General features: G+C 45.0%; 1 protein-coding gene across 2 annotated transcripts; it reads right to left on the reverse strand.

The window, feature by feature from the left end:
• Positions 1-2,251: 2,251 nt before the first annotated feature.
• LOC115080182 (zinc finger protein 665-like) lies at positions 2,252-26,316 on the reverse strand. Of its 2 annotated transcripts, none has more exons than XM_029584292.1 (12): positions 26,003-26,316; positions 25,404-25,530; positions 23,636-23,749; positions 23,402-23,503; positions 21,190-21,318; positions 17,582-17,667; positions 16,385-16,511; positions 14,269-14,382; positions 14,036-14,137; positions 11,719-11,847; positions 8,768-8,875; positions 2,252-8,359 (listed from the first exon to the last, which is right to left on the reverse strand). In XM_029584292.1, the coding sequence occupies exons 1-12, from the start codon at positions 26,024-26,026 to the stop codon at positions 6,510-6,512; spliced, it is 3,012 nt and encodes a 1,003-aa protein (XP_029440152.1). In that variant the 5' UTR covers positions 26,027-26,316; the 3' UTR covers positions 2,252-6,509. The 2 variants fall into 2 exon arrangements, with proteins under 2 accessions (XP_029440152.1, XP_029440153.1); XM_029584293.1 differs by having other exon boundaries at positions 8,144-8,359; positions 8,745-8,875.
• Between the last annotated feature and the right edge of the window lie 1,283 nt (positions 26,317-27,599).

Genomic DNA, 27,599 nt, shown 5'->3' on the forward strand with positions numbered 1-27,599 from the left:
TGACTATGCCTCCTTGATTCTGGCCTTGTTCCTAGCCTTATCCTCAGAGACAGTCTTCTGGCCTTCTCTGGCACCTCATCCTCCACGTCCTGACATTGACCACGCATCCTTGATCCAGGTGGGCACACCTCTGAACTATCTCTCTGGGAGACCCTGCGAGGCCCACCTAAGTCCAAGCGGCCCGGGTACCCAAGGGCTCAACCCGGGGGGACCTCGGGCTGCCAGTGGTGAAGCTCCAGCCTAGCCTCTGTCTCCTCCTGTGCTTCGCCTCCTGGTGGCAGGCGCTCTCTGGGTCCGACCAGGGAGCCTACCAATCCTGCACCAGGCCAAGGGTCCACCTCCCGGCGCAACAGATACTACTTTAGAGCTAAGTATACTTTCTTGGGGTAACCTTTGGATGTAAAGTGATTAGTTTTATGGCTTAGACATCGATTCCCTTTTTGAATGCTATCAGAAAGAAATATATTTTTACAACATTTTAAAAATATGTTTTGTTCAATAAAATTTCTAGAGGTAATAGAAGGATATTCGGTACATGATTTGAACATAAGGTGTACTGCTTTGATACTGTTTGAAGCCCATTGCGGGCCAGAGACAGTGGATTAAACTTCTACACTACAAATTAGTACAAACAAAGTCTTGCAGTACTTGCAAAAACAGAGGGGGGAGGGGGAAGGAGTACATGAAAAGAAAAGAAAAGTCCATAAATGGGGAGACAGATGGTACCAGTTTACATTATAATTTTGGTAGTTCCTTCACAAAAAAACAATTTAAACTTGGTTTCTTAAACTGACCTATGTTTATCCTCAACAAATCTTTTCCTGACCTTTAACCAGTTTGCAATCCAGGATAGGACATTGCCTCCTATCCCATGACTTTTTAATTGCCTGATTTGTCCACATGTTTCTTAACCCCTTCAAAAACAATCTAACAGTTGTTTAAGACAAGGCTTCCCTTTGCTAAATTCATGTTGGCTCTGCCCTATTAGTCTACCGAGATGGTTCAGAGAAGGGCAACCAAAATGATAAAGGGGATGGAACAGGTCCCCTATGAGGAAAGACTAAAGAGGTTAGGACTGTTCAGCTTGGAGAAGAGACGGCTGAGGGGGGACATGATAGAGGTGTTTAAAATCATGAGAGGTCTAGAACGGGTAGATGTGAATCGGTTATTTATACTTTCGAATAATAGAAGGACTAGGGGGCATTCCATGAAGTTAGCAAGTAGCACATTTAAGACTAATCAGAGAAAATTCTTTTTCACTCAACGCACAATAAAGCTCTGGAATTTGTTGCCAGAGGATGTGGTTAGTGCAGTTAATGTAGCTGGGTTCAAAAAAGATTTGGATAAGTTCTTGGAGGAGAAGTCCATTAACTGCTATTAATCCAGTTTACTTAGGGAATAGCCACTGCTATTAATTGCATCAGTAGCATGGGATCTTCTTAGTGTTTGGGTAATTGCCAGGTTCTTGTGGCCTGGTTTGGCCTCTGTTGGAAACAGGATGCTGGGCTTGATGGACCCTTGGTCTGACCCAGCATGGCAATTTCTTTTGTTCTTATGTTCTGTGCTCTCTTTGCTGCAGACTCACCCCCTCTGCGCCTGTTCCCCGCAGGCTACCTGCTTCCTGCTCCATCCCTTCCCAAGTCAAAAGGGTCATGTAGAGAGCCCTATGTGGTCATGCAACAGACCCCCCTGCTAGGCAAGGCTGGGGGCAGGGAGTAGATGGCAGTTGCCCCTTCTGACATAGATAAAAGCAGCCCTGGAAAGTCTTTGTGGGGATGATGTGGATGGGTGAAAAATCCTCAGAGGTGGTGACTGTTAGGGAGAAGGGAACAAGATGCAGATTGATGGGGAGAGCAACCCAATGAAAAGGAGGAGGAGGGCTGAGAGGGGCAACAGAGGAGAGAGCTGAGGAATTGTGTGGACTGCGCCCATGCATTTACTACATGCAAGAGGACTGTTTTGTGAATGTTTTCAGAAAAAGGCTTTACACATGTGAAAATGTGCAAAAGCCAGAATCACTGGCTTTTCTTTCCATTTCGGTGCATTCTTACATGCATATTTTCCTTAGCACACTCTGTCCCCATGCAGAATCAATTCAGCCCACAAACTATCCTTCTTAACTCACGCTATATCTGTATTAATAATTTGCATTTCTCTGCCACCTATCTAATACAGTTCCAGGCAGTCCGATAATCCATAAAACAAGCAAGTCAGAACAGAATTTATTGGATGAGGCTGGCAGTGCCGGTAGAGGAAGGGGATACGGCCTAACCCCATCTCCAGCTGCATCATAAAGCAGAGACTCTGAAAGCAGTTCCCCTGCAGGTGGCCTGTGGTTTCAGTGGAGCCAGCTGAACGTAAGACGGCTTCTCCCTTTGAAGTCCCTTGGACAGTCAATTCAGTAGGGTACTTAGGTAACGCAGTGACAAAAAAAGAATCACCCATTTTTACCTTCCTATTGTATGTATTTATTTAAATTTCGTATATAGCATATACATTGGAGGTTCCATTCTAGGGGGTTTACAAAGGTACATATATAATGAACCTAGATAAGGCATAGTAAGTAAAACATCATAAATTGAAACGAATGCATTCAGCAACAATAGAAAATCAGGAGCAAACTAAAAGGAAATAATTAAGGCTTAAGCTTCTTTTAAAAATCTTGTAGTTTTCAATACTGTGAACTCCTCTGGCAAAGCATTCCAAAAAAGCAAGCCCCCCCTCCCGAAAAAGCATCGTGGTGAGCAGTCTGTAATCACACCTCCTGGAAGGAAAAGTACATGAAGCCAAGATCTTTCCACCAAGCGTCACGAACGGGAGTTACAATGGTCAACTGTTGTAAGAAGAAAGGACTGCTCAACAGTGGGAAAAGCTTCAGCAGGCAATATAGATGCCAACAGCCGTACAATTCTTACTTTCAAGAAAGCTATCTTTATGACAGCGCTGGATCAAGTGGAAAACCCGAGATCACCGTGCTGCTACTGAAAAGCAAGTGGCACTCTTGATCGTAAACGTCAGAACGCCATAGCTAGCCCCTCCCACTTATAGTGGAAAAAGAGTGACCATAAGCACCGGACAACAAAGTCGCATTCATAATTAAACCTCCAACGCCGCAAGAAGTCTCAGCAGAGTGAGGTGGGCTGCTGTAAGCAGGACTGGCAGAACAAAGAGCAGATGTGAGCTAACAGCGAATCAGCCAGGTAAAAGTGCTCCATGTATGGTAGCAGACAGGTGCAGTTCATGTGTGCAGAGCAGGTCAATTTTTCTGCACTGAACTTTCCATACTATAAAATATCACATGTTCTCCCTTCTTTGCAGCCAAATTTGCTGATTAGAACGGTAATCTTGGTGATAAAGAAATTATGCTCATGTCACAAATAATGCATTTATGTCTATTCAACAAACAAGATAAAATGCATATCAGATTACACTTTTCCAATTATTTTAATTGAGATAATCTGGACAATTTCTATACAATAAGGAAAATATATTAAAGGCAATCCGCGAACTAGACAGGAGCTTGTTTAGAACATTTAAGTGGTATCTCTCTCAAGGCAGTGTCTCCAAATGGATTTGCTTTGTGCATAACTCGACAAGAATGAACCTCATTTGTAAGCAATGGTATGATGGGGATTATCTCAGTCTCTCAAATTTACTGCTAATGCCCTTAGTACTTGCATTGTACCAAAGAGAGCCTCCTTTTGGAGTTCATAGGGTATAATCTTAACAAGCAACATATTGAGGAGTGCTTGGTAAATCCAGCAATGAGCTGTGTAAATGTTTCACGTTCTGACCCTTGGAATCTGCATTTGTCTGATGTATCATTCTTTTCTATGCTGGCTGTGAACCATCTCGTCTGTAGTCTGCTGTTCTGGGCTGCGCTTGTCAATCTCTCATCTCTAGGTTTGCGTTTACCTCTCCTTAGCCACTGTTCTGTCAAATCTTGATCGACGTGGGGTATCTGGAGTAGCTCTCTGCACTTCCCCGTATATTTGTGCTTCTGCCAATAATCTGTCCTTGCTTGCTGGTCTAATCCTTTAAAGAGTTTTTCCTCTTGTTTTATGAATTCTGTACCTTCTTTCCCTTCATGTGCTGGTGGATTTTCAATTAATCCCTCTATTTGCCAGAACAATTGTCTTTATGCTGAATTTCACTCAGGGAGATGTTTTCAGTTTTGCTTAATTTTCCTTTAAGGAAAGTCTTCTAAGCACATTTGTCCAGGCCAAATGTCATCCTGATGTCATCTGAGAAACTCTTCACCACCCCAGATTTGTTCTGCTAAATGGGCATCACAAGAGCTGTGGAGTCTCATGTTATCTACATATAGAGAGGTCATTGGCAGGAGATTCGTAGCTCTAGGATTAATAACCCAAAAAGTTAATGGCAGCACTCAGTGGATTTAATACCAGACAAAACCGGGGAATCTCCCCACAATATTCCTCACTGGATCTTAACATTAGGAATCACGAATTGGCCATCCTCATAATTCAAATGGAATGCAGTCTGCCACATTTTCATGGTGAACGTCATGCTCTCCGTCAATGCAGGGTTCACTCTGTAAATGCCAAGGCAATTTATTATCCAAGGGTGTGGGACGCCATCAAAGGCTTTCTTATAGTCAATCCATGCAATACTGAGGTTTTGGCTCTTTTTATACATTGGTCATAATGGCTTTATTCGGCATCAGCTGGTCTCTGCTTCCATAGGCTCCTCTTCTAACCCTTCTGTTCTGTTGCCCAGATGACACTAGAGTTGATGTGATCCTATATTCTATCTGTGTCTACTGCACTGAACAGCTTAAAGACTAGGCAGGCAAGTTACTGATTGATAATTTGGGGTAGGGGGTTTATTTGTGAAAGAGGAGTCGTCTTCCTGTTATTAGCCATTGTGGAGCTAATTCTGGCTTTCTGATCAATTGGTTTTGCAGTTAGTAAGGTCTTGGTGGAGAGAGGTCAAATATTTGAGGCAAAAGTTGGGCACTCCATCAGGACCAGGGCACTTCCAGCTTGGGGTTCTTTTTAACTGGGTTTCCCTCTCAATTGTTCTAAATTCAGGCGATTCCATAGTTTGGATGTTTGCCTTTTCCATACTCCCCTATATGCTGGGCATCATTCTGCTTCTCTGTGCTCTGCAGGATCTTCGTACACTTTTCTCCAGAACCATTCTGTTTCTTCTTTTGTTGGTGACGTTTTAATGGCACTAATGCTCTTCCCCCATTCCCTGAACAACTGCTTTAGGCTCTCTTTAAATGTTTCTTTCTTTTCTGTTTTCTTCATATCTCCACAGCTCTTCTGCTTCTGCTGTTATTTTCAGTTTATAATTGAAGGATAAGAATTCAAGGTCGTCTTCTGTTAGTGCAGCATAGCTCAGCTTGATGTTTTGGAGTTTTCTCAATACTTTCATCATCCTCGATCCTTTGAGGTATGTGTCTACCAGCGACACCTCAGCACGCACGGACGTAATTTTCTCTTCTGTATGTTTTTTTCCAATGAGAAGTTATCTTTCTCCTGTTCTTCTGGCCTCGTGTCTTTTTTGGTAAGAGATTCTCAGTAAGAAGTTTTGCTGCACAATACTACACATGATTTATATCTGTGATATCCATCGATGGATCCTTAATACAGATTATAGCCTTGTTTGTCTTACTTATGTTTTTAACTTTGGGTGTCAGATTTGCCTTAGGTGGCCTTTCCCTGTCCAAGGCCCCAGCATACCTATCCCTCTCGATGTAAGCCAGGAGCTCACCCACCTGATACTTTTTCTCTCCATTCTGCTTCCTGGCCCATCTTACCCTGCTCACCTCTCCTGCAATGCACCCTTATCCTTTATGGATATCTCATCAGTTGCCTCTTCCACTTCTGCTGCTCAGGCACCTGAGCTCTGGTGGTCCTTGTCGTGGTGGTCCTTGGCTTCTCGGGTATCTTTACCATGGTGCTCATTAACTGCTCAGGCAACTCTCCCCTAGGGTTCCGTTCTGCATCTCCTTCACTTCTCTCTTTCAGCTGCTTTAAGATGTCTTTGCTCAGGGTCTTCCATTTTACAATTTCTCCCAGTAAAGATCTTAAGTTTCAATCCATTGACTTTTGCAACTTTTCCTTTGATGTTTTTCCTCTTTCTTCAATTTTTGGCAAGCTCACTTTGCATGCTCTACAGCTTTAAATACAGGGTTGTTGGTATAAAAGCAACAGTAAATTATCTCCCTTTTATTTTCAGGGGTCCACTTAATTGTAGATAATCCTAAATTTTTTCATTAGCTTCTGTGGGCTGTCTGTTTTTGCAGTGGGTCCATGAACAGGTTCACTATGGCCTATAACTGCATTTAGTTCATTATCTTCACCTTAAGAATCTGTACTATTGCCACCACCATTATTAGCCTAATCCTTAAGCTAAGGGTGGGCACCTATTCATCCAGGGCAATATGCGGCCAGAATGAATTTTTCTTTTTGTTTCCTATCATACTTCAGAGTAGTAGTGGACTCTCTGAGATTTAGTCTAGATATTATGCAACAGGGTCACCACGTTAAAGTACTCAGCAAGACTTGGAGAGAGACACTTCCTCCATCTAAGTTTTTTTTCACCCTTAGACCTCCAGTGTGGCTTCTTTCATGTATTCTTAAGTCAGATTTATACTTGAAGCTTTTTTCACATTCAGAACATTGAAATGATTTCTGTCTCTCTAGTGATACGTGGGTCATTTCATGCCATCGTAGGTAGCTTTTCCGAGTGAAACATTTATCACATTCAGAACATTTATACGGTTTCTCTCCAGTGTGGATTCTTTTATGCATTCTCAGTTCAGATTTACACTTGAACGCTTTATCACATTCAGAACATTTAAATGGTTTCTCTCCCGTGTGGATTCTTTCGTGGATTCTTAGCTCACATTTATACTTGAAGCTTTTATCACATTCAGAACAAGTAAATGAGTTTTCTCTTGGTGATCGTATGTGTGTCATTTCATGCAACTGCAGGCTACCTTTCTGAGTGAAACATTTATCACACGTAGAACATTTATATGGTTTCTTTCCAGTGTGGATTCTTTCATGTATACATAGGCTAGATTTAAACTTGAAGCTTTTATTACATACAGAACATTTATATGGCTTCTCTCCAGTGTGAATTCTTTCATGTATTCTTAGGTAAGATTTACACTTGAAGTTTTTATCACATTCTGAACATTTAAACGATTCCTCTCTCAGTGATGGTATGTGTGTCATTTCATGCAATTGCAGGTTACCTTTCTGAGCAAAACATTTATCACATGAAGAACATTTAAATGGTTTCTCTCCAGTGTGGATTCTTTCATGTATTGTTAGATCAGATTTATACTTGAAGCTTTTATCACATGCAGAACATTGAAATGCTTTCTCTACCAGTGGTCGTATGTGTGTCATTTCATGAAATTGTAGGTTACCTTTCTGAGTGAAACATTTATCACATTCGGAACATTTAAATGGTTTTTCTCCAGTGTGGATTCTTTCATGTATTTTTAGTTTAGATTTATATTGGAAGCTTTTATCACATTCAGAACATTTAAATGGCTTCTCTCCAGCCTGGTCCATTTCATGCAATCGCAAGCTGTATTTAAAACTTAAACATTTATCACATTTAGACAATTTAACTATTTTCTCTCCTTTGTCAAACTTCTGATGACTGGTAAGCTGTGATTTGAATGTAATACATTTGTTGCAGTCAGTACACTTAGAAGGCTTGTCTTGTCTATGAATTTTTTTATGTTCTGTTAGATTTGACTTTCTAGTAAACCTTTCCTCACATTCATTACAATGAAATGATCCTTCTCCTGAGTGAATTCTTACATGCTCTTCTAGCTCAGCTCTGCAGGCAAAGCATTTTTCACACTGAGTACATTTTAATAGTTTTTTCTGCATGTGAACTTTTCTATGTGCTGTAAGTTCTATTTTCTTAGGGATCTTTTTCTCACCTTCTGTATCTGTAAATGTTTTCTCCCGTTTATAATACTGTTGTAAGCATGTTTGACTTGAGCTCTTGGTGAACTTGTTCCCACATTCAATCTTTGGTTGGTGATCGATAGAATGTGAATGTGTGCAGAAGTCTGCCCAAGTATCAGCACTTTTAAATGATCTCTCTCCTGCATTGGGTCTCTCACTTTGTCCAAGATTTAGGAAGTGGTTGAAATTTCTGTCTTGTTCAGTACATGTGTTTGGTCTCTCTCCTTTTTGGGTTTTTTCTTGCTCTTCGGGTAGTGTTACTCTGCTGCTACCTCTTTCACAGGCAGCTGAAGTATCAGGGCTGTCTCTGCAGGGGTCTATCTGTTTCCATTCCTCCCTCTTCTGGCCATTGCACATTCTCTGCCTCTCACTATTTTTCTTGAATCCAACATCTGTTGAATAAAAATGAAACTATGACCATTAATTTTACAGCTACCTTGGCTAAGGCTTCATATGACACATAATAGGAAGTGATGATGCTTGCACACAGGTAGAGGTGGGCAACAGCACAGGAAGAGACCACCTCTGATCTCCTCCTGCTACATCTGTGCATCTCATCCTCACCTCCATTCCCCGCAGTGATTCCCTTTGCTCTGATTAGTCACTAACCAAAAACTCCAGAAGGCCCTGCTGGAGACCTGGGATCCATTCTGGACCTGGGTCCCTGAACCTCTGAGCTGTCAGCTAAAAGCAACTGAATTCTAATGACTAAGTAGCAAATATGTATCGTTGTGTGAACAGTTTGAAATACTCCATATCACATAGCAAGCATTTTACTTTAAAGGAATTTTTTTGTTCACCGCTCTTGGTATCAGTGTCCTCCTCTCCCCACTCTGGCTGGTCATTGACATGAGGCTCTTCCATCTTTAGGATTGCTACTGTGGGGTCAGGACTGTAACCTTGGCTGCCTGTTAGTAAAATGGGAAAATATCAGCTTTTGAATAGTCTTGGATCTTGACTTAAAAGCAGCACTTGACTAAAAGTGAGACAATAGGATTGCTGTCAGTTCTGGTGGAAAAACGCTCTGCAGATATGAAATGACGTGATGGGGAACACACACAGGTTTCTCAAACCTATGGTAATGAAAAGCGTTGCAGAGTCTGCTGTATGCTCTGTGTGCTTCCTCCGTCCTGCGCCTACGACTGTGGTCCCTCCTACCTGCTTCCTTCCCTCCTGCTGCTCGCAGTGGGGGACTTCGGAGATCCTTTCCTCCAGCCTCTCCCAGCAGGGCCGTCCTGCCTGCCAGCACCGCCCGGCTCACAGAAAGTAAAGCCACAAGCTGCTGGGAGGGAGGAAAGCTTTTTTGACAGCTTTCCTCTGTAAATGAATCTGTTTACACACTTAGGGGCGGATTTTCAGAGCCCTGCTCGCGTAAATCCGCCCAAAACCGGGCGGATTTACGCGAGCAGGGCCCTGCGCGCCGGGAAGCCTATTTTACATAGGCCTCCCGGCGCGCGCAGAGCCCCAGGACTTGCGTAAGTCCCGGGGTTCTCCGAGGGGGGCGTGTCGGGGGCGGGCCCGGTCGTCGCGGCGTTTCGGGGGCGTGTCGGCAGCGTTTTGGGGGCGGGTACGGGGGGCGTGGCTACGGCCCGGGGGCGTGGCCGCGCCCTCCGTACCCGCCCCCAGGTCGCGGCCCGGCACGCAGGAGGCCCGCTGGCGCGCGGGGATTTACGCCTCCCTCTGGGAGGCGTAAATCCCCCGACAAAGGTAAGGGGGGGGTTTAGACAGGGCCGGGCGGGTGGGTTAGGTAGGGGAAGGGAGGGGAAGGTGAGGGGAGGGCAAAGGAAAGTTCCCTCCGAGGCCGCTCCGATTTCGGAGCGGCCTTGGAGGGAACGGGGGTAGGCAGTGCGGCTCGGCGCGCGCCGGCTATACAAAATCCATAGCCTTGCGCGCGCCGATCCAGGATTTTAGTGGATACGCGCGGCTCCGCGCGTATCTACTAAAATCCAGCGTACTTTTGTTTGCGCCTGGAGCGCAAACAAAAGTAGGCTATTCGCGCGCCTTTTAAAATCCGCCCCTTAAGGAAGTACGATCTCCCTCACTATAGGTCAAACATTCTCCTCTCCGGTCTGGATTGTACTTTCTATCTGGTCTAGACTGGACTGGACTTAATATCTTACTATCTTAGATAGGCTTTTATTGTATATTTACTGTGTTGGAGTTTGTTTATTTGACATTCCGCTCCGCTCCCCACCTGCCTCACATTTTAACAGTTTCTAATATTTAACTTAGTTCTATCCCTGGGTTCCTATTTCTATATAACCCCTGTTCTATGTAATGCTTTTTGCAGTATTCTGTTTCACTGTAAACCGATATGATATGTAATTTTCCACATGAATGTCGGTATATAAAAGTTCAAAATAAATAAATATCATGGCGCTTTTAAGTCGGAGGCCCCAAAAGTTAAAAAAAGTTAAAAATAATAAAAAAAAAAAAAATCAAAATGGGCCCGCGGGTCGTGGGTTGAAAACCGGACGCTTAATTTTGACGGCATTCAGTTTCCGAACCCGTGGCTGTCAGCGGGTTTGAGAACCGACGCCGGCAAAATTGAGCGGCGGCTGTCAAACTCGCTGACAGCCGCCGCTCCTGTCCAAAAAGAGGCACTAGGGATGCACTAGTGTCCCTAGCGCCTCTTTTTACCGAGGGCCCTAATTTAAATATTTTAGTTTACTGAATCACGCGCACAGGACACTGGCCTGTGCACGCGCCGGGAGAGCGGGTGCTTGCCCGCTCTCCCGCGAACTTTACTGTATCGGCCCGATAGTGAGGTCAGAAATAGGGAGAGATAGAAGCAAGGACGACTAAATGAATAGAGGAGAGGAGACAGCACGCGATGAACGAAGATAAAGGGAAGGAAGGGACAGACATGGGAAAAGAGAGACAAAAAGGAGAGCGCATTGTGTGCAGTTCTGGTCGCCCCAGCTCAAAAAAGACAGAGCAGACACTGGAAAGGTAGAGAGAAGGCGACAGAAAAGCTCCCTTATGGAGAGAGGCTAAACAGGTGAGGGCTTCTTAGCTTGGACATAAGATAGAGGGGATAGGAGTGAGATTTATGAAAGAAAGTCGAGACAGCTGAGGTGAACAGCACATTCAAGTAGTTTGGATGTGAAAGAGAGGAGGGAGATGGGATGTTAGCAGGGCAGGTAGAGACCAGTGAGAGTTTTTGAGGGATGGTGTAATCCCAGCATGTTTGAAGGAAAGTGATAAATTGAGGATATGACAGATGGAAGGGATGACTGCAGGGGAAATAAGAGTACCACATCCTCTGGCAACAGGTTCCATAGCTTGATTGTGCGCCGAGTGAAAAAATACTTCCTATGATTTGTTTTAAACCTGCCCGTTGCTAATTTCTTTGTCTCCTGCAGTCATAGTGTTGGGTGACAGGGTAAATAACCATTCACCTCAGCTGTCTCGACTTTCTTTCATCTCAACCCATTCTCCCTCTACATTCCACAGCAACAGCCCTTGCCAACCAAAGGCCTCTACTCGATCCTTATCCTCTTGACCTGTCCATTGCTTTTGACACTGTTGATCACCACCTTGGGTGGATCCACCTCTACCGCTATCAATGGGTGGCCCTCGGGTCTCTGTCCTGTGGCCTCTTTTCTTTTCCCTGTACACTGATTCCCTTGGTGCTCTCATCTTCTCCCATGGCTTTCAGTACTATCTGTATTCTGATGATTGCCAGATTTACCGCTCTATGCCAATGTTTGGATCTGCCCAGCACCAGTTTTAATCTAAACTATCTCACCTGCTCTATGCAGCTCCTCACGTGCACCTGTGATTGTCAGGTTTCCTCCCTCTTCAGATTCCTGGGGCTCCGTCTTGATGTCCCCTTCCTTAAATTGGATTAAAATGTCAGGTTTGATATTGAGGGAGCCTGTTATGGAGAAAAGTGGTTACAGTGAGGTCCATATTCAGAGGGGTTTGTCAAGGAAACTTTTCAGCCACTGGACAAAAACATTTAACATTAACGTTTAACCACGCAGCACCATTATTGAGTACTGCCTGGCTTAACACGTACTTGTGTTAAGTCAGGTTTGCCAAAGCAAAAAGCTTACTGGGGCCCGATGTAATAACCTGTGGGTTAAAACTGTGCACCGAGACTCAGAGCACAGTTTCTTAATGCACAGGTTACAAATGTTTCTAAGCCTGAATGCAGTGGTATGCTAATGGTATGCTAATGGTATGCTAATGCGGCGGGAGTTAAAAGTGTGCTGAATGGAGAATGTGCGCACAAACCTGAGATAAAACTTATGCACAGCATAGACTGATTGCACAATTTAACTTAGGGGAACAGGGTACTCTCAGATGTGATTTCTGTGTACAAAACATGATTTGTGTGCATAAAATATGATTTACGTGCACATAAATGCTTTCAGTGCAGAAAAATATTGTGCACACATAAATCATATGTATGTGCAGAAAACATGCTTTGTGTGCATCCGAAGAAAATAGGGAAAAGAATAAGCATTGGCAAGTTAGATGTAAAACATTGAAAAGTCAGGCTCAACAAGAATTTGAAAGCAAACTAGTCTTAGGAGTGTGCGTGTGTGTGTGTGAGAATGAGCATGTTTGTGTGTGAGTGAAGATGGGAGTGTGCGTGTGTGTGTGAGAATGAGCATGTATGTGTGTGAGTGAAGATGGGAGTGTGCGTGTGTGTGTGAGAATGAGCATGTATGTGTGTGAGTGAAGATGTGAGTGTGCGTGTGTGTGTGAGAATGAGCATGTATGTGTGTGAGTGAAGATGGGAGTGTGCGTGTGTGTGAGAGAGAACGTTTGTGCACAATCTCAGGATGACAGGAAATCAAAGGTTCCCAGGTATGGTAACTATTGCTAGGCCAAGACTCCGTTCGACATCACAGGAAGGCCCTGCTGGAGACCCGGGATTCATTCTGGACCTGCGGCACCACCGTCCCCTCCAGCGCTTTCAGGTCAGACACACACCTGGCCTCGGCCCTCTTGGTGGTGGAGCTGGACTGCTTTTATCTAATTCTTTGCATTCCATCTTATACTTTACTGAAATACAATCTGCTGCTCTGGACTTCCCTCACCTTTTACAAATCACTGCTCTTCCCCATCCTCCAGTTGAATCTTTCTGTGATTGCTCAGTGCCTGGGACTTCTCCTCTTCCGCGGGGTAACACTGGGGCATTCTCTTTAATCTCTTCCTCTGTTTCCTCACGCTCCTGGGCACACACTAGGGCAGGCCTTGCCTAACTTTCTTTGGATTTGGGGCAGTGGCTGGTGGTGAAGAGATGGGAGGATCCCCCTCTGATGTCTGCCACAGCTCCTTCAAGGTCCAGTTTACTAAGCCTCATTTCCCATTCTGGGTCTCGGGAGGGAGGGGCTGAAAGCTCTGTAAAATCAGGTCCTTAATTTCAATGACTGAGGGCCCCACCAGTCTCTCTCTTTCATATACCCCCCTCCCCATCACCCACCAGTCTCCCTCTGTCTCAGTTCCCCCCACCACCAAGTAACACCCCAGCCGGTCACATCCACCCTAAAGGTCAGCACCAGTCAATCACCCATTACCCACGAGTCTCGCGCTCTCAGGTCTGGTGAGATTGTGAGACCAGCAGGGGAGTTTTCATCCTGTATGGCCCAAACTCATAGAGCCACGCAGTGCAGACCAGCAGCTAAGCAGCAGCTGCATTAGGACATGAAAATCCCAGGCACCATGGTGAGATTTCTGGGGGTCCTGGCCCCCTGGCACTTGGGATTGTCAAGCTCTGCACTAGGGGACCAATGTACTAAGTGCCTCACTGGCTAAATGAAGCCACACTGCCCTCACTGGACATGATCCCACCCCCCTCTCCACACCCACCATCCCTAGCAATGACAGGACTCAACCCCATGACAGTGCAGGATGAAGGGCCTTGCAGCCTGATGCCCTCCTCTCTGCCTGGGATCCCCCCCCCCCCCCCCCCATCAGGCAGATTAACCCATCTGAAGAAGGGAAACAGACTCTGGGAGCAAGAGAGGGGTTAACATCCTCTTGCCCCTCCGGTGCCAAAATACAAAATGGCTGATCTTATTAACGGTGTCCAAGAGGAATCGGATACTCGCCTGTTACAGGAGGGGGAATCTCCGATTCAGGAGGGTCCATGGAGGGCAGATCTTCCTCTTGTTTAACGCTCAGTGAGAACACAGACGTTACGATGGGAAGGCCTGGGATGAGAAAATAGACCTGTGTGATACACTCACCCAGGACCTGCTAATGTTATATTAGGAAAGGGATTTTAAATCTACAAATGTGATCTGAAAATGCAGAGCCCTTTAAATGCAGAACATTTACTTACTAATGGGGGGGTCCTTCATGGTTTCTTTTCCCTCCAACTCACAGCATTGAGTGAAATATTTCTCATCTTCCTTTTTAATCTTGAATATTACATCAGGATTTAGAATTGAATAACCTGTCATTGAAAACAGCAAATTACATTTTAAGGACTTGATTTTCACAACCCCATTGAGTGTATGTAAAGGTCCTTTTGACATCTGCCCTGGGGCTTGTGCATGAAAAAGTCCACACACAAGCGATTTCACACACTTCAAAGCTCCAATCCAGGGAGCAGAGCAGAGATGAGGAAACCATTTACTCACATTTCTCATCTTCAAAAGTGTGAGCATAAATCTACATACACACACAGAGCCTCGATCTCTCTCTCTCTTTCACACACACACTTGATCTTGCTCTCTCTTACACACACACACATACAAACTCAATATCTCTCTCTCAAACACACACAATCTCTCTTTCACAGAATGTCTCTCACACACACAGACTCAATCTCTCTCACTCACACCTACAGACTAAATCTCTCACACACACATACAGACTCAATCTTTCTCACACACAGACTCGATCTCTCTCACACACATAAACAATCTCACAGAGAATCGATCTCTCACTCAAACTCAATCTCTCACACACACAGACTCAATCTTTCTCACACACAGACTCGATTTCTCTCACACACAGATACAAACTCGATCTCTCTCACACACATAAACAATCTCTCGCAAACACACACCGACTCAATCTCACTCTCTTTCACACACACAGACTTGATCTCTTTTTCTCACAGACACACACATACACAATCTATCACACACAGACTTGATATCTCTCACACACACTCTCGATCTCTCTCTCACACTCGATCTCTCACACAGACTTGATCTCTCTTTCACTCACACTTACTGACTCAATCTCTCTCGCTTTCACTCACACTTACTGACTCAATCTCTCTCACACATATATAGACTCGATCTCTCTCACACATACACAGATTCAATCTCACACACAGAGACTCTATTTCTCTCTCACACACATATAAACAGGCTCAATCTCTCTCTCACGCAAACACACACACAGACAATCTCTCTCACACACAAACAGACTCAATCTATCTCTCATACACACAGATTCAATCTCTCTCTTTCTTTCACACACACAGTCTCCATATATCTCATTCAGACACCACACATACTCAATCTCTTTCTCTCTCTCTCTCACACACATGTTGTTACTGCTCCCCCATATACCAGGGAATTTTCAAAGCTGAATTTCTATTTTTCCTGCTTGGACTTATGCAGGCCACTGAAGATTACCCTCTAAATTTCTACTTGCAGAAACCCTGCGGGAGGGAGGAGGGGGAGGAATTGCATCTGTTTCCTGTTCTGAGGAAGCAGTGTGAGTGTACATGAAGGTGCCTGAATGTGTGTGTACATATACTGTATCGTTAGGTGTGTATCTGCCTGACATAGGTTGGTGAGAAGTGATAGTTGAATAGGATTAAGCCTTGGAGGATTTATGGTACAGTCATTTCTATTCATAACCCTGCTAGATGGAAGCATTGCAGGGATTACATTTCTCTGCCAGCCTGTGCCCCCTGGAGAGGCGACATCTCAGCTTCTTCTTAGGGGAATTTGAGAAGGAAAGCCCGTCTGGAAAAAGAGATATAACTCTAACTAGAGGCCAGTGAGGAGGAGAAAGGGGATCTGTGATGTCTGATTAGCAGCAGGAGGGTTTACATGGTGTGCAGTAGAATTATCTAGGATAGCGCTATCATATCTCAGGTGGGAATCAGAGAAGTAAATCCTCCCTCCTGCTCCCCTGTGCCAGCTTTTGTTGTACAGAAAGGAGAGACAGACTCCAGCTGGTCTTGTATGAAGTCGCTAGTTTAACATACAAAAGATTTATCTTCCAGCACAGAGCAGCATCCTTTGCTAGGTCTACAGCAAGTGGAGCCTTTCACTGCCCCTGGAGAGTCACAGCAGCTCCTGCAGAACTGGGAATGAGATCAGGAGCCAGGTCCGGAATTTTAGATGCCATTAGGTCCTGGCACCTGGGATTTTGTCAGCTCCCATCCTGCAATGTGTCTATGGAAAGTAGTTGATAGAAAAGACATTTACCTTGTGATATGAGGATGCCGTGAATCTCCTTGATGACCTTCCTGTACAGCTCCTTCTGCCATTCTCCCAGAATGTCCCACTCCACTTCCAAGAAATAAGCAGCGACGTCGCTGAATGTGACCGATGCCTGGAACAGCAAACAGGACACCCTCAGCCTCTCTCTCTCCAGCTTCATTATAATGTGTGTGTAATAATCTGTGTTACATGGCCTCTGTCAGTGATGTCAGCTCGCCACTTAATTATAGCATGAAGAGAGTTCTATTATCTTAAATCTCCAGTGTTCTGTACAGATTGCCAGGTCGCCAGAGAAACCCTGGACATCTTGGGTGCTGGCTGATTCAGCAGGTAGGAGGAGGGGGAGGCATCAGCACTTGTGCACGTTCAATGAAGGAGGCAGCAGCAGATGAACAGGTGGGACGCTGGTGGACTGGTGTCTGAAGGCAGGACAGTGGAGCGGGATAGGTTGAGCCAGGGGATGGGAGTGAGAAAGAGTGCGTATCTTTGAGCAAGTGTGTCAGAAATATAGTGTGTGTGTGAGATAGTGTACTCATGTTTGTGAGTGTGCGTGTGTGTGAGAACATATACACTTGTGAGCGTGCATGCTTGTGTATGTGTGAGAAAGTGAGAGTGTGTACATTTATGTGAGTGAGACTGTGTCCAGTGTGAGTTAGAGAGGTGGGTTTTTCTACTGCTTTAAATAGGAAATAGAGTAAAATAATCAAGATATGACTAGAATGGATTTCTGCTGATAAGCAGCCCAGCAGCACCCCACTTTTCATAGCTCTGTATCAGTGGCAGTGCTGATGAGGAGAGCATAATCCTGAGCTCACTTGCACTGAGAATATCAGCTCTGGGGTAACTTTTCTAAATATATTGAGTGATATTCAGAAGACCATGTAATATAGACATTTGAAATTAAAAATTGACAGTCTATAAGCATCTAAATTTAGGGAACTTAAAAGTGGGTGGGGAAAAAGGCAGAACCATGGCAGGGGAATGACATTAGGCACTCAGTACTGATTTCCAGCTCTGGGCTCCTAACGTGTCTAAATTTAGGAAAGTCGATCCCTCCTCTAAGTTTATGCACATTAAGCAGGGGCCTCTGTTCCTTCACTGTAAGGCACTTATATCTGTTTATCAGAGGCTCATGTGAGGACCTGCAGGAAGTATTTCACTATAAAGGAATATTTTGCTCACCGCTCCTCCCTCCAGCTGCTCACTGACATGAATCTCTTCCATTCTCAGGATCTCGGCTGTGGGGTCAGGATCGGAACCTCGGCTGCCTGTAGAAAAATGGGAAAATGTATTTATTTATGTGATTCTATTTCTAAGTTGCCTAATTCAGCAGGAGTCAGACATTAATAACAGAATTAATGTCTGACTCTGAAATTAGACAAACAGATAATTCATACCAGAGGAGTAAAAGAAAACAAAAAACCCGGTAAACCCAGTAGAAATAAACCAGAAGAACCGGTAAACACACAGTAACACTTGACTCTCGTGGCACATTAAGTTTAAAATGCAGCGCTTGAAATCTATCAACCTGCAAGGAGTCTTAGATCAGAATCTCAGGGCCTCCTACCTGGTCCATCTTTTAAACACAGAAGATTGGATGAAGAACGGCAGCGTCCCTGTTTTTCTTTTATGTCCAAGAGCCAGCTAGTTGGAATACCTTACCAGGTTCAATTAAATCCGAACCGCTGAATAGCCATGTAGACGTTTCTACTTAGCCAAATAAGTTGTACCTGTCTAAGTTTAGACCTGCTATTACCGTAAGTAGGCCTAATATAAATGGACTACTTATCCAGTTAAGTCTTTATATTGCTACTTAGTCGGATAAGTTATCTGGCTAAGTCCGTCCCCAAGTTAGCCAGCTAGCTACATAAACAGATAAATGAATTATCCGCTATCTAGTGGCTGCTGAGTACAGTATAACCGGATATTCAGCGGCCGCTACATAGCCAGATAAATCCTACTTATCTGGTGTCTGAATATCGGGCCCAATTAATGATTTTAATGTTTTTTGGATGTACAGATTTATTTTATCAAAATTGAAAAGACTAGCACACCATCGCTAGCTTTAATAGATGGTGGCAAAATTAAAGATGTGCTATGCACATTAAATGATGTGTATCCATGAACACACCCGATGCCCAATATGATGGTCATAAAAATCGATTAAAGCTAGCGATGGTGTGCTAGTCTTTTCAATTTTGGTATATATTTTGACTACTATCATTGAATTTTTTCATCAATTAGTGAGAGACACTGGCATTGGAGTAATATATTGATTTTATGTCATGATTTTTTAGTATTTTTAGCTTGATGTATTTATGATTTTTTTAAACTGTAAACCACTGTGTAAGATCAATAAGCAGTCTAGAAATGTTTTAAATAAATAAATATAAACCTCCCTAATGGCTGTATGGACACCGTAAATAAAAGCAGGGACAGAACCGAACCCTGAGGAGCTCCACTCTTCTGAACCCGGGGAGTTATTTATTTTATTTAAATTTATTTAAATTCTTTTAATATACCGATACTCAAGACTAGTGTCTTATCGTACCGGTTTACATTGAAACAAGGGGTAACCAATTAACTAGGAAGATAAAGTTACAATGAACAGGGGTTTACAGAGTGGGAGAGTAGAGAGCAAAAGCATACGGTTAACATAATAAATTATAACATAACTAGTTTAACATAACAAAGTTTAACATAAGGAGCGAATAAGCTTTTCTCTGACTCCATCTGCTGGAGGGGAGGCACAACCCAGCAGTCTGGACTGATCCTGGTACGTACAGGGAAAGCAAGCTTAGACAATAGCTTAATCTTTAGGTCTATAAAACTGCAGAGTTGAAATACTCTGATCAATGTTCACCCATTGGGTTCTCTGATTCGGAAAGAAGATGCAAGCACTGAACATTTGACTCCAGGACCACCAGCTGCTGGATGAGGATGTCATGGTCCATAGAGTCAAAGGCAGCAGATGAATCTAAAGAATCTCAGGCTTTGTCAAGATCCCTTCTGAAATCATAAGCCAAGGCTAAAAGAACAGTCTCTGAGTGAAAGCCTGACTGACAACAGTCCGGATCATTTTTATCATCCAGACACTGTGCTAGCTGCAACACTGCCGCATGCTCGAGTAATTTGCTCACATAAGGTAAGTTTGAAATGGGCCTGCAGTGAGCAACCTCTTCAGCTTCTAAATAGTCTTGGCGATTGACTTAAGAAAAGCAACATTTAGGTAAAAGTGAGATGGTGGAGATCCTGTGAGTGCTGAGAATGTAAGTATCCTGCTGGAAGACTTTAAGGATCCCCTGTGTCTGTGGAAAGGAACCGTGACAGGGAACGCACACAGATTCCCCAATACCAAGGTAAGGAAAACTGCATTGGAATGGCTCCTCCTTCCAAGCTGCTGCCACCTCCCTCCCTCCTGCTGCTAATACTGGGGCCCCCTGCTTCCCCCCTCCTGCTGCTAATACTGGGGGCCCCCTGCTTCCCTCCCTCCTGCTGCTAATACTGGGGATCCCCCTGCTTCCCCCCTCCTACTGCTAATACTGGGGGCCCCCTGCTTCCCTCCCTCCTGCTGCTAATACTGGGGGCCCCCTGCTTCCCCCCTCCTACTGCTAATACTGGGGGCCCCCTGCTTCCCTCCCTCCTGCTGCTAATACTGGGGATCCCCCTGCTTCCCTCCCTCCTGCTGCTAATACTGGGGGCCCCCCCTGCTGCTAATACTGGGGGCCCCCCTGCTTCCCCCCTCCTGTGCTAATACTGGGGACCCCCTGCTTCCCCCCTCCTGCTGCTAATACTGGGGGCCCCCTGCTTCCCTCCCTCCTGCTGCTAATACTGGGGGCCCCCTGCTTCCCCCCTCCTGCTGCTAATACTGGGGATCCCCCTGCTTCCCCCCTCCTGCTGCTAATACTGGGGGCCCCCTGCTTCCCCCCTCCTGCTGCTAATACTGGGGGCCCCCTGCTTCCCCCCTCCTGCTGCTAATACTGGGGGCCCCCCTGCTTCCCCCCTCCTGCTGCTAATACTGGGAGCCCCCCTGCTTCCCCCCTCCAGTGCTAATACTGGGGGCCCCCCTGCTTCCCCCCTCCTGCTGCTAATACTGGGAGCCCCCCTGCTTCCCCCCTCCTGTGCTAATACTGGGGGCCCCCTGCTTCCCTCCCTCCTGTGCTAATACTGGGGCCCCCTGCTTCCCCCCTCCTGCTGCTAATACTGGGGGCCCCCCTGCTTCCCCCCTCCTGTGCTAATACTGGGGGCCCCCCTGCTTCCCCCCTCCTGCTGCTAATACTGGGAGCCCCCCTGCTTCCCCCCTCCTGTGCTAATACTGGGGGCCCCCCTGCTTCCCTCCCTCTTCCTGTGTTCAGGAGGGCCATCCTGCCAGCACTGCCCGGCTCACAGAAAATAAAACCACAAGCTGCTAAGAGGGAGGAAGGGTTGGTATCCTGGAACAGCACAGAGAGAGCTCGGAAATAGTGAGGGAAGGATAAAACTCCTAGGGGAGGAGAGACAGCAGGTGATGAAAGAAGGTGAAGAGAAAGACAAGAATTAATAAGGGAGAAGAGGAAATGCCTATGGAAAGAGAGACAGGCTGTGGTGCAGGAGAATGAAAGAGAAGAAAAATGAAAGGCAAAAACTGAAAATGAAAGGAGAAAAGCAGAAATAATGGCAAACAGAACCAACTAAATTATCCAGACAGAGGTTAGAAGTCAAGGGCCTTGATTTTAAGGCCTCATCCTGACTGTGCCTGCTGCAGGGAAGTTTGGCTCCGCCAGCACCAGCTTTAATCCAAGCTCCGTCACCTGCTCCGTGCAGCTCCTCCCGCGCGCCTGTGATCGTCAGATTTCCTCCTTCCTCAGATTCCTGGGGCTCAGGCTTGATTCTCTCTTCCTTAAATCGGATTAAAAGGTCGGGTTTCACATTGGGGGAGCCTGTGACAGGAAAGGAGGGTTATGATACATTTTTTTAAGTTATCAGTGCAAGTGAGCTCAGCATTATGCCATTTTCATTAGGCTCTGCCACGGTGGCTGCTGTGCTTGGGAGAAGGATCTGGGGGATTCAGCTGGAGGTCCCACAGTGGCAGGATACCTTGTACTTATGGAAAGATTATGTAAGGGATAGCGATTCCAGGTTGGAATCCTTCAAAACCATCTCATACCTTCCAAATGTAACACCGCACTGTCTAAGAAAAGGGAGCCAGGATGTCAGGCAGAAGGTTCTTACAGTCATAAGATATGGTTTTCCCACCAAGCCAGTCCTAGCAAAAAGCATTACATTTTGGACTGAATTTTCAAAGGCCTGTGCACACGTAAAACACTACTTTCCATGCGTGAATAGGACCCCCGGGCTGTACCGTAAAAGTCATTTCATGCATACTTGTATGCAAACTTGGAAGAGTTTGTTTTTTGTTTTTTGTTTGTCTCTTGTTTTTTTAAACTCGTTTGATGTCAGTTGTTTTCCTGTTTGATGTCAGTTGCTCCCAAATGTATTAAGTTGTTTTATCTGTAAACCGGAATGAAGGCAGCCAGCTAAATTATATAAAAGCTTTTAAATAAATAAATAAATAAGAGGCATTCCTGGGGGCAGGTTGGGAGGGGGCTATTTACCTGCATTATTTTATGCACATATTGGTGATGCAGTTTTCTAAAGGGCCAATGTTTTGTGGCTGCACCCCCGGTGGCGAAAAGACTGAGCCAGGCAAGGGTCCCCAATCCCCAGCTTGTCTACCTCAAAAACCAGGAGGGATGGCCCCTCCAGGGCCTCACAACCTCCCAGGAGGAATTGCTCCAAATATTCTGTCCCGTTTTCTTTTTTGGGGGACTGCAGGGATTTGCACCTCCTCCATCTGCTGGAGACAAGAGAGGTACTGAGGGACTGCAGGTGGCACACCAGGTTATGTGGCAGTGGCAGCGAAACTTTCTCTGTCTCCATCTGCTGGAAGGGAGGCCAAAGCCAGGAGTCTGGACTGATCTGGGTACGAACAGGAAAGGGCCAGTTTTTGTGGCTAAAGCACTATTTTACCTGCAGAAGTTCCTTTGAAAATTTCCTTCAAAAATGGGTTACTGTAAATGTATACTCTGGTTTTGTATTGCGGGTGGCTTAACTACACTTCCCCGAGGTGCAGTAACAGTCTTACATTATGCCTCCATGGCTAAATCAAGCCATAATGTCCTCACTGGGTATGTTTATCCTCTCCTTCCTCACAACAATGCAGAGGCCCCTCCACCCTAACCACCCTTTCCAGCAGTGCATATGCTTCAATCCCGGGTCACCCAAGGGTGAAGGGTATTGCCTCTCTCACCCCACCCACCACCTCAATCAGGTGCTCGTCCCCAACCCAGGCAGTTTACCCCATCCAAAATAGGTGAAGGGCTGCAGGCAGTTCTTGCCTCCCACCAGCAGGGGCCCTCAGTGGGCCCTGAATCCCTGCTACGTAATCCTCCAAGCTTGGAGGTCCTGCTGGAAACCATGTTTTGGAGCTGCCTCGAAGTGAGTACCTGCCTTCAGCTTGAGTCTTTGTTCACCCTCGTTGTGGCCCCAGATCTGTTTGGCCCGAGTTTATGGTCTTCTGTTCTGTTTGGTCTGTAGCCTTCTGCCTTGTTTTGTTCTTGCCTGTTTGGATCATGACCGTGGCTTTCTTGTCTTGTTGTCATAATGTCCCTTGTCTGGTTTTGTGGGCACCTTTTTGTGTCTTGTTTCTGCAGTCAAGCCCTGTTCTAGAGGGTGCCCATCTGTACCTGCCCTTGCTCGGCACCTCCTGTTTAAGTCCTATTGGCTGCCAGAACCTGAGGGGAAGGTGGCCAGTACAGGCAGAAGAAAACCTGCTCCTTATTCTGCAAAATCCAGTTTCACCAGAGTCCAGCCCACTCCAACTCCATTTGTAAATTACTGGCAGTGTGCCATGATAGTAGGGAACATGAGAGAGGATAACAACTTCTTACCCCTCCAGTGCAGAATTACAAAATAGCACCGGCTGACCTCAGTGAAGGCGTCCAGGAGGAATCTGATACTCGCCTGTTACAGGAGGGGGAATCTCTGATTCAGGAGGGTCCATGAAGGGCAGATCTTCCTCTTGTTTAACGCTCAGTGAAAACACAGACGTTACGATCGGAAGGCCTGGGATGAGAAAACAAACCTGGCTAGAAGGAGTCACCCAGGACCTGCTAATGTTATATTAGGAACGGGATTTTAGGTCTCCAAATGTGATCTGAAAATGCAAAGCCCTTTAAATGCAGAACATTTACTTACTAATGGGGGGGTCCTTCATGTCTTCTTTTCCCTCCAACTCACAGCATTGAGTGAAATATTTCTCCTCTTCCTTTTTAATCTTGAATATTACATCAGAATTAAGAAGTGAATAACCTGTCAATAAAAAAATAGCAAAATTACATTTTCAGTTTGTTACTTGTAGAACACTTGGGTGTTTCATCTGTTTCCAGTTCATTTTTTTATATTTTTATTAATCCAATTTGAGTCAGAATCTGTATAATACACAAATTGCAATTTTCCTAGCATATAGCCTGATGGACTCAGGACTGGATATGTGGGATTTAAAAGCCTGAGTTGAGCGAATGAATGTCGGTTTGGAGGTTATAAGAATGGGAGAGACGATAAGGTATCTCTCAAATGGGTGGAGATTGAGGTAATAAGAATGCTTTGTATTATTAAAACATTCTTAGTTAAAGATATTCCCCTGATGCAGCCACACAGGAGTGCTGAAATGCTGCAGTGTCGGGAGAGTTGTGATAACTCGGAGGAATATTGAAGCAGACACTGGGTTACAACGGAAGAATTTTGAAGCGGGCACTTGGTTATATTGGAGGAATAATACTGCTATGCTGCAAGGGTATGACGGCAATTGCTGAGGAGATTGGTGGAAGGTGACTGAGGCTATATTTAAAAAGCAAATTGTGAGCCATAGCATTGGGAAGGAGATTCGAATATTAGGATGGTTGAAACATTGAACAGTCAGGCACAGTAGTCTATAGCCACCATTTCAATCATTGGAACATGGAAAATTGTCCACACCGGCGTTTATAGTGCAAGCCTGTTGAGTTTAGCGGACAGTTTCCCCTAGTCTTGGAAATATGATTGTCACACTCCATAAGTTAAGTACCAGCCATTTTGGAATTATTTAATAACTGCCAAGTCTTTCTAATGACAATAATACTAAGGATCTCCTGTAACCATTGACAACATGCTGTTATTAGCAACATATAGGAAGATTATTTTTTTCAGTTATTGGAAGTATAATTTATTGAAAGAATGAGGTGGATATGTGATGTGTATGTTAGGGAGTCTATGGTTTTATGTATTGGGATGGTGTGAGAAATGAATGAATTTAGTGAATGTTTGGTCCCAATTGGTATTTTGCTATACTATTTTTAACAAAAGAGTTTTTGAAATGTGATATTATGAATACATTAGATTGAACGGTGTGGGGTGGTCGGGCTAGCTTTGTTTTCTGGTGAGACTATTTTGGATTCCTGCTCCAGTCATTTCTATTCAGAGCCCTTGCTGGAGTTAATCCTCTTTGCAAGCATGTGCCCTCCTGGAGCGAAGGAGTCTCAGCTTATTAGTCTCCAAAGAATGAGAGATAAAGATAACTAAAGGCCAATGAGGGGGAGAAGGAAGATGTAGGTCTGGTCACCACCTGCAGGAGTTACATTTTCTACAGTCCAGTCATCTACTGCAAAGCTCATGTATCTGGGCCTTCCACAGACGTTGTGGCTCTCAGATGGGAGTCAGAGAAATACATTCTCCCTCCTGTTCCCCTGAGCCATCTGCCTGCTCTTGGATGAAGTCTTCAGTTTGTCTTACAGCACAGAGCAGCATCTTTTGCCAGGCCTGCAGCTGTGGTGTCTCTCTTGGACCTTGGATGAGATCAGGAGCCAGGCTGTACATTTTAAGTGCCAATGAAACCTAACATCTGGGATATTGCCAGCCCCTATAAAATGTCAGCTCCCATTCTGCAACGTGTCTATGGGCGGTAGGTGACAGAAAAAGGCAGATTTACCTGTTGACATCAGGAAGCCGTGAATCTCCTTGATGACCTTCTTGTACAGCTCCTTCTGCCATTCTCCCAGAATGTCCCACTCCACTTCCAAGAAATAAGCAGCGACGTCACTGAATGTGACCGATGCCTGGAACAGCAAACAGGACACCCTCAGCCCCTCTCCCTCCAGCTTCATTATAATGTGCGAGTAATAATCTGTGTGTAATGGCCTCTGTCAGTGGGATCACCTCTCCAGTACATTATAATATTAAGTATTTTGTATAGATTGCTTAGTCTCCAGAGAAATGCTGGAAATCTCAGATACTGACTAATTCAGCAGTTAGGAGGAACTGTATACATGTGATTATGAGAGCATGTTCATGTATGACAGCGTGCATGCGTGTGTTTGCATGTGAAAGAGTCTGCTGGGACAGAAAGACTGTCTGCATATACCCATCCACCCTGCTGCTCTCTGGGGGAGCAGAACTCAAACCTTCCCTTGTAGGTAAAGATCTTTGCTCTGTGCTGTGAGGACGGGAGGCTGCAGGAGCTGCACAGGGAAAAGGTTTCCTTTAAGTGCGGGCGTCCTGTATACAGGGGGAGAGAGAAGAATCTCTTACTGGATCAGAGAGCAGGGCAGACATTTCCCTCTGAATTCTGCAGCTGCGGGGAGGGATTCAGGCTGGAGATTTCCCCGTTCCTGCTCAGAGGCTGAGAAAGATGAATAGGAGAGGAGGATGCGCAGATGATTCCTGGGGGTCTCCGATAATCTCCCTCCTCTGCAGATCTGGGCCTTGCAGGGACCGCCTTCCCCTCGTTTTTTATTTTGCTCTTGTCACTTACCACCTGAAGTGTGCTAGAAAAAGGAATAGTCAGCGCCTGCAGCCCGAAAGCAGCCAGGCAAAGGGAGCATGCTCACCACTCCCCTGCAGAAATCAGTCTGCTTCCCCCAGTGCATGCTGGGGAGATCCCGCCTCCTTAAGGTGGAGCTATAGAGATGTTTTTGGCCCTTTTATTTTAAGCATTATGTATGTTATTTGGGCAACGCATGTAACATTGTCATGCCAACGAAGTTATCTGAAGCTGAGAAAGCGGCAGGGAGAGACAGGAGGACCAAGTCAGGGAACTGCTTTAGTCCTGCTGACTCTATAGCAGAGCTTACCAAACCAGTCCCCGGTTCCCAACGGGTTTGGTTTTCAGATTAGCCATCTTGAAGATGCAAGAGGTCAATTTGCATATACTGGGCCCCTAATGCATGCAAAAATCTCTTAAGTGTTTTCATTGAGGTTATTTAGGGACCTTCACTTTCAGTTTTGATTTTAATTTGCTTGGGAATTTCAATGTTAGAAGAAAAATATCAGTGGGAAAATGACTTTGTTATAACAAACAGGAGAACGGCTTGTTATCTATTCAATCTTTCGTATCCGCAAAACTAACATCTGTAAGAGAGAGAGAGCACTATCATTAGCTGGGCCCAAAATTTGGAACAATCTTCCAACCGAACTAAGATTGGAAACAGTTTAAGAAAAAAATTAAAACCTGACTATACCAACAAGCACCTCAAAAAAGATATAATTGTGATGGAGAAGTTACAGAGAAGGCTACCAAAATGATAAAGGGGATGGAACAGCTCCCCTATGAGGAAAGACTAAAGAGGTTAGGACTGTTCAGCTTGGAGAAGAGACGACTGAGGGGAGATGTTTAAGATCATGAGAGGTCTAGAACGGGTAGATGTGAATCGGTTATTTACTCTTTCGGATAGTAGAAAGACTAGGGGACACTCCATGAAGTTAGCATGGGGCACATTTAAAACTAATCGGAGAAAGTTCTTTTTTACTCAACGCACAATTAAACTCTGGAATTTGTTGCCAGAGAATGTGGTTCGTGCAGTTAGTATAGCTGTGTTTAAAAAAGGATTGGATAAGTTCTTGGAGGAGAAGTCCATTACCTGCTATTAAGTTCACTTAGATAATAACTACTGCCATTAGCAATGGTTACATGGAATAGACTTAGTGTTTGGGTACTTGCCAGGTTCTTATGGCCTGGATTGGCCTCTGTTGGAAACAGGATGCTGGGCTTGATGGACCCTTGGTCTGGCCCAGTATGGCATTTTCTTATGTTCTTATGATGTTGGAAAAAAGTAAGGCACGACAGGAATAAACTGAAATAACAACTGTTCGCAAGCTCGTAGCAAAGGATTGAGAATTTGGGTATATA

This window comes from Rhinatrema bivittatum, chromosome 19, assembly GCF_901001135.1.
Source record: "Rhinatrema bivittatum chromosome 19, aRhiBiv1.1, whole genome shotgun sequence".
Lineage (NCBI taxonomy): Eukaryota > Metazoa > Chordata > Amphibia > Gymnophiona > Rhinatrematidae > Rhinatrema > Rhinatrema bivittatum.

Excerpts from the sequence above, each read along its gene's own strand:
- LOC115080182 (XM_029584292.1), bottom strand. The coding sequence starts at position 26,026 with ATGTCTGCCCTGCTCTCTGATCCA. Across the intron at positions 25,531-26,002 it reads CTGCCCTGCTCTCTGATCCA|GCATCGGTCACATTCAGTGA; the intron begins GTAAGAGATTCT and ends TTGCTGTTCCAG. Across the intron at positions 17,668-21,189 it reads GGAGGAGCTGCACGGAGCAG|GCAGCCGAGGTTCCGATCCT; the intron begins GTGACGGAGCTT and ends ATTTTTCTACAG.